Source organism: Carassius auratus, unplaced genomic scaffold (genome assembly GCF_003368295.1).
Source record: "Carassius auratus strain Wakin unplaced genomic scaffold, ASM336829v1 scaf_tig00021147, whole genome shotgun sequence".
Classification (NCBI taxonomy): Eukaryota; Metazoa; Chordata; class Actinopteri; order Cypriniformes; family Cyprinidae; genus Carassius; species Carassius auratus.
Window position 1 is genome coordinate 37,710 of NW_020525085.1, and position 5,490 is coordinate 43,199.

Consider the following 5,490-nt stretch of genomic DNA (forward strand, 5'->3'; position numbering starts at 1 on the left):
AGAGAGACAGACGGAGAGATGGAGATGGAGACAGATGGAGAGATGGAGAGAGAAACAGACGGACGGAGAGATAGAGAGAGAGACAGACAGACAGACGGAGAGATGGAGAGAGAGACAGACGGAGAGATAGAGAGAGAGACAGACAGACGGAGAGATGTATATATTATACACACATGTATAATGAAGTTATTTACTATTTTGTCAGACAAACATATCTTAAGAACAACGAGTAACAAAATAAATATTTTTTATATATTTAAATAAATAAATTATTAGGTTAATCTCTAATGATGTCATGGAAACACCATTACTAAGTTTCTTAGCGCCCTCTGCAGGTAATTAGCAGTTAACCAGACTAGTCGATGTTGAAGATTACCATCGTGAAAGAAAGGTGATAAAGCTCCTGCAGCCTGAATCTTATTATTAGGGATAATGTATACAATTGAATCAAAATAAATTGATTATTTTGATTTTTGATTTATTAACTATTTATCTGTTTATGTATCATATCAATTTCCTTTTTGACCTTTGATACTATTGACCTTCTTTGTTTTGCCCACATCATCATGTCTGAGATGAACAGAATGCACAGTGACTAAAAAAAAGTGTTGCAATATCCATGATTTACTGTCTCTCAACCATCATCACTCTGATGAGCAATGGCTTCATTTATATTATTAGTCATACATTAGTTCGGGATTGTTCAAATATATTTAAATCTAAACAAATGCTTTCTGATTACATAGATTTTATATTCACTTATGAGATAATATTATTTTCACTTTTATATTATATTATATTATATTATATTATATTATATTATATTAAATGAAGCTTAAATTTCTGTTAGAATAAAGGTTATTCATGTAATGTTTATTCTTGTGATCTCTGGCAACCCTGGATGAAGTTCTTGACAAATCCTACTAAACTAAAGAATTGGCTCATGAATATTACTTATGTAACAAGGCGTCCTTCTGATTGGCTGAACGGCAGACATGGTCGTTTATCAGCTGACAAATCGACGAATCACTGTCACTATAAAGGCTGACTCATGAATATGAATTATCTTAGGCGTCTGGACACTCCAGGAAGTAGCTACTATCATCTACTTAATATTCATGAGCCAAAGCATTTTACCACAGTGAATTGCACAGATTGAATTGAAGTGGGCGGGGTTAGCGGCGCGGAGGCGGGGCCGTTGTAAAGTTGCCCAACTTGATCGGAGTTTAGCACGATTATTCGCCGCGATGGCGGAGGTGGCCGATCTCGCCGTCTCCCTGTCCTTACTGCTAGTGATTGTAGTTTTTAGCGAGGTGGCGAGGAGGACGGCTTTATATATCTTCCCAAATCGAAACTGGATCATTTATGTGCTGGAGCTGATTTCCACGTTTCAACTGTGCGCGTGCACGCATGAGTTAAAGCTGCTCGCTGAGGTGCGCGGACTGGAGCCGCAGATCGCACTGACCCTCACGTACCTCATCTCGGTGGTCCACGCGCTTTCGTTCCACGGCGCGATCTGTAACCCGAGCGGCGCTCTGGAGCAGCTGTGGCGCGGGGCTTTGACGCGAGGATGCGCTCTGACGCGGATCTCATGCCAGCTGATTGCGGCAGTAGCGGCGCGGCGCGTCATGCCTCACGTATGGGCACTGGCGCTCTCTGACCTGCACGCGCAACACTCAGCAGCGGGCTTTAAATGCGTGAACAGCCCCGTTAACGCGCCTCTGCTGCAGGCCGCCGCGGTGGAGCTGAGCTGCGCGTTTGTGATGCACTCCGCGGTGTCTAACCTGGAGAAGGTGGAGGAAAAATATCGGGTTCCTGTGGTAGCTGCTGTCATCACTACATTAGTCTATGCAGGTTTGTACCATAGTACAAATATACTAATTATTTAGTACCATGGTACCACTACCATGGTACTATCTATATGTCTGTCTGTCTTTCTGTCTGTCTCAGTCTGTCTGTCTGTCAGTAGGTCTGTCTGTCTCTGTCTGTCTTTCTGTCTGTCAGTAGGTCTGTCTTTCTTTCTGTCAGTAGGTCTGTCAGTAGGTCTGTCTCTGTCTGTCAGTAGGTCTGTCTCTGTCTGTCAGTAGGTCTGTCTGTCTCTGTCTGTCTTTCTGTCTGTCAGTAGGTCTGTCTTTCTTTCTGTCAGTAGGTCTGTCAGTAGGTCTGTCTCTGTCTGTCAGTAGGTCTGTCTCTGTCTGTCAGTAGGTCTGTCTGTCTGTCTCTGTCTGTGTGTAAGTCTGTTTTTCTGTCTGTAAGTCTGTTTTTCTCTCAGTAGGTTTGTCTTTCTGTCTGTCTTTCTGTCTGTCAGTAGGTCTGTCTTTCTGTCTGTCTTTCTGTTGGTCTCTGTCTGTCTTTCTGTCGGTCTCTGTCTGTCTGTATGTCTGTCAGTAGGTTTGTCTTTCTGTCTGTCTGTCTCTGTCTGTCTGTCTTTCTGTCAGTAGGTCTGTCTGTCTGTCAGTAGGTTTGTCTTTCTGTCTGTCTCTGTCTGTCAGTAGGTTTTTCTTTCTGTCTGTCTTTCTGTCAGTAGGTCTGTCTGTCTCTGTCTGTAAGTCTGTCTTTCTGTCTGTCTGTCTCTGTCTGTCTGTCTTTCTGTCAGTAGGTCTGTCTGTCTGTCAGTAGGTTTGTCTTTCTGTCTGTCTCTGTCTGTCAGTAGGTTTTTCTTTCTGTCTGTCTTTCTGTCAGTAGGTCTGTCTGTCTCTGTCTGTAAGTCTGTCTTTCTGTCTGTCTCTGTCTGTCAGTAGGTTTGTCTTTCTGTCTGTCTTTCAGCCTGTCTCTGTCTGTCTGTCAGTAGGTCTGTAAGTCTGTCTTTCTGTCTGTCTGTCTCTTTCTGTCTGTCTGTCTGTCAGTAGGTCTGTCTTTCTGTCTCTTTCTGTCTGTCTGTCTGTCAGTAGGTCTGTAAGTCTGTCTTTCTGTTTGTCTGTCGTCTGTCAGTTAGTCTTATATTTCAGCATCATAACTGCAGTGAAGCTGTACTCAGGAAGTGTCTGTACTGTATTTTGTGAAGGTGGTCATCTCACCGGGGCCGTGTTCAACCCAGCACTGGCGTTCTCAGTACAGTTCCCCTGTCCTGGAAACAGTTTTGCGGAGTACAGTTTTGTGTACTGGATCGGACCAATACTGGGTGAGCATTAGTATTACAACATTCACTCTGACCTTTGATGTAATCCTTTAGAGACAGTTCTCTAATCAATTATTTTTGTTAGGAAAACAAGTGTATCCAGTCAAACAAGTATAACAAAAGCAGATTCACTGAAATGTCTTTAGTGAAAGAGGAAAATCATATTTGCATGATAGTCATGAAGAACAAAGACTACCCAGCAGAATGTTTGAGAGTCATTTAAGCATAATGTCATGCATTTCTACATGTAAATGTACTATCAAACCAAACCAATGACATTAAATATAGCATGTGTACATGATAACTCATAGTTTTTGTTAATAAAAGCTATAAATATATATCTCTATGTGTTGCTCTAGTATCTTCATTCTGTTTTTGCCACTTATCTTACAGGTATGACAGGCTCTCTGCTGCTTTTTGACCAAGTGATCCCTGCTATTTCAGGAAAACGCACAATTCCAAAGCACCTGAACTCTAATGGACTCAAGAGAAAAAAGATGAAGTGAATTAAGGCCTTATGACAGAGACTGACTTCTCGTTTATAAGTGCTTATATACTGTGAATATATACTGTAATTCTCCAGCTCATCTCCAAGTAATAACCAGGGTTTCTGCATGTTTTAAAATGTCTTAATTCAGGCCTTAAAAGATCTTAAATCAGAGAAGAAAGTCTTAAATTCATTATGTTATAGTATTAAATGATGCATGCACTTTAAAAAAACAACTTTGTATTTTTCCCTAATACGAATATCTAAACATGCTTTAACCAAGATACATTCACTTGAGATGCAAACTGAACATATAAAGTCTTGTATTCTTTATATAGTAATATAAATTGTTTTCTAATTATATAGTGTATAATCATAATTAAATCAAGTACAAAGTTCAAAACTTTTTCCTTTGAATTAAATAGATTTTTCTTAGACTACTAGAAAATATTCTTCTTGTTTTAATCATAAGTTCACTTCATTTTGATCAGTTTCTCATAAAACAAGACTTATTTTATGTCATTTTGCTTCTCAAGAAAATGCATCTCGATTTGAAAATCATTACGTAGTATTCATTCAATGTTCACGGTCTTAAAAATGTCTTTAAATGTCTTAAATTGACCTTCACTTAACCTGCAGAAAGCCTGAATAATTAAACTGGGACCTTAATTATTATTTTTTTTTTTAAAGAAGGGTTTTGGTGAAATCTATGCTTTCAGAAAAATCTTAAAATGTCTTTTTAATAACAAGATGCATATTCATGAAGCACAGTGAGTCTATAATGACATTCATAACACTCATAAAAAGCACATGACCTGTGTGCCAAGAATCAACTGTAAATGAGTTATGTTTTGTTTATGTGTTAAATCATATTTTTAACAAGCAGACATTCCTGGAATAAGAGAGCTGAAGTGTTAGAATACTATTTTGCATTACATTCTACTAGCGATGATTCTTACCTAGTAACAGGTAAATGTTATTGTAGCAATAGTAATCTTGAGCACAGTTTTCCAGTGCCTTTGGATTATTCTAGGTAAAATAACCTGGGAAGATCAGACCGAATTGAGTGCTGCATCTATGAGCAACTGCAGAATGTGTATTATTAGATAATAACACGCTTCTGTGTTATGAAGAGTTACATGAAGTGTGAAAATCTGTAATTAAACGTTACATAAAATGGCTCAGTTACACATGGCTCAGTGGTTATTTGACCCGAGAGGTCAAACGGGCTGATGTGAACCGGTTTCTGATGGACCTCTGACCCTTTGTAAAATCACAGATGTGATGAACGAAACTGAAAAGGCTTTTTTGTTTTTTTTTTCTTCAGCGTGCAACAAAAGACAGGCAAAACAGAACAAATGAGATTGAAAAATTGTGAGATGTTGCTTACATAACTTGGCGTTCACACATGAATGCGAATTGTTGACTTGATGGACTCTGTCGTGCTGTTAAACTCCTGGTTTAAAGGAACAAGTTACGCAAAGATGAAAATTTGTAAAAAAAAATAAATAAAATAATTCTCACCCCTCAGACCATCTGAGATGTACATGAATTTGTTTCTTCCTCAGATTTGGGGAAATGTAGCATTGCATCACTTGCTCACCAATGGATGCTTTGCAGTGAATGGGTGCCGTCAGAATGAGAGTCCAAACAGCTGATAAAAGCATCACAGTAATCCACAAGTAACCACTCCAGTCCATCAGTTAATGTCTTGAGAAGCCAAAAGTTTTTTAATGGACATGTTGCACTTGCGTGAGCTGCTCAGACCTGACCTGTTCTGTGTATCCGTGTTCACGGCTATGATCTGTCATTAGGACTAAATCCTAACGGAGACAGAAATAACACAAACTCCAGCACTGCCTGAACACTTGCATTCATTCCAGGT

General features: G+C 39.3%; 1 protein-coding gene across 1 annotated transcript; it reads left to right on the forward strand.

Annotated features, from left to right (window-relative positions):
* The first annotated feature begins 1,213 nt into the window (after nt 1–1,213).
* Nucleotides 1,214–4,785, forward strand: LOC113076744 (aquaporin-11-like). Its single transcript, XM_026249439.1, has 3 exons — nt 1,214–1,854; nt 3,005–3,121; nt 3,512–4,785. The coding sequence occupies exons 1-3, from the start codon at nt 1,248–1,250 to the stop codon at nt 3,622–3,624; spliced, it is 837 nt and encodes a 278-aa protein (XP_026105224.1). The 5' UTR covers nt 1,214–1,247; the 3' UTR covers nt 3,625–4,785.
* The last annotated feature ends 705 nt before the right edge of the window (nt 4,786–5,490 follow it).

What these genes read in the sequence shown, in the direction of transcription:
- LOC113076744 (XM_026249439.1), top strand. Translation starts at nt 1,248, where the DNA reads ATGGCGGAGGTGGCCGATCTCGCCGTCTCCCTGTCCTTACTGCTAGTG. An exon ending in CACTACATTAGTCTATGCAG is followed by an intron (nt 1,855 to 3,004) that starts GTTTGTACCATA and finishes TATTTTGTGAAG; the next exon opens with GTGGTCATCTCACCGGGGCC. An exon ending in CTGGATCGGACCAATACTGG is followed by an intron (nt 3,122 to 3,511) that starts GTGAGCATTAGT and finishes CTTATCTTACAG; the next exon opens with GTATGACAGGCTCTCTGCTG.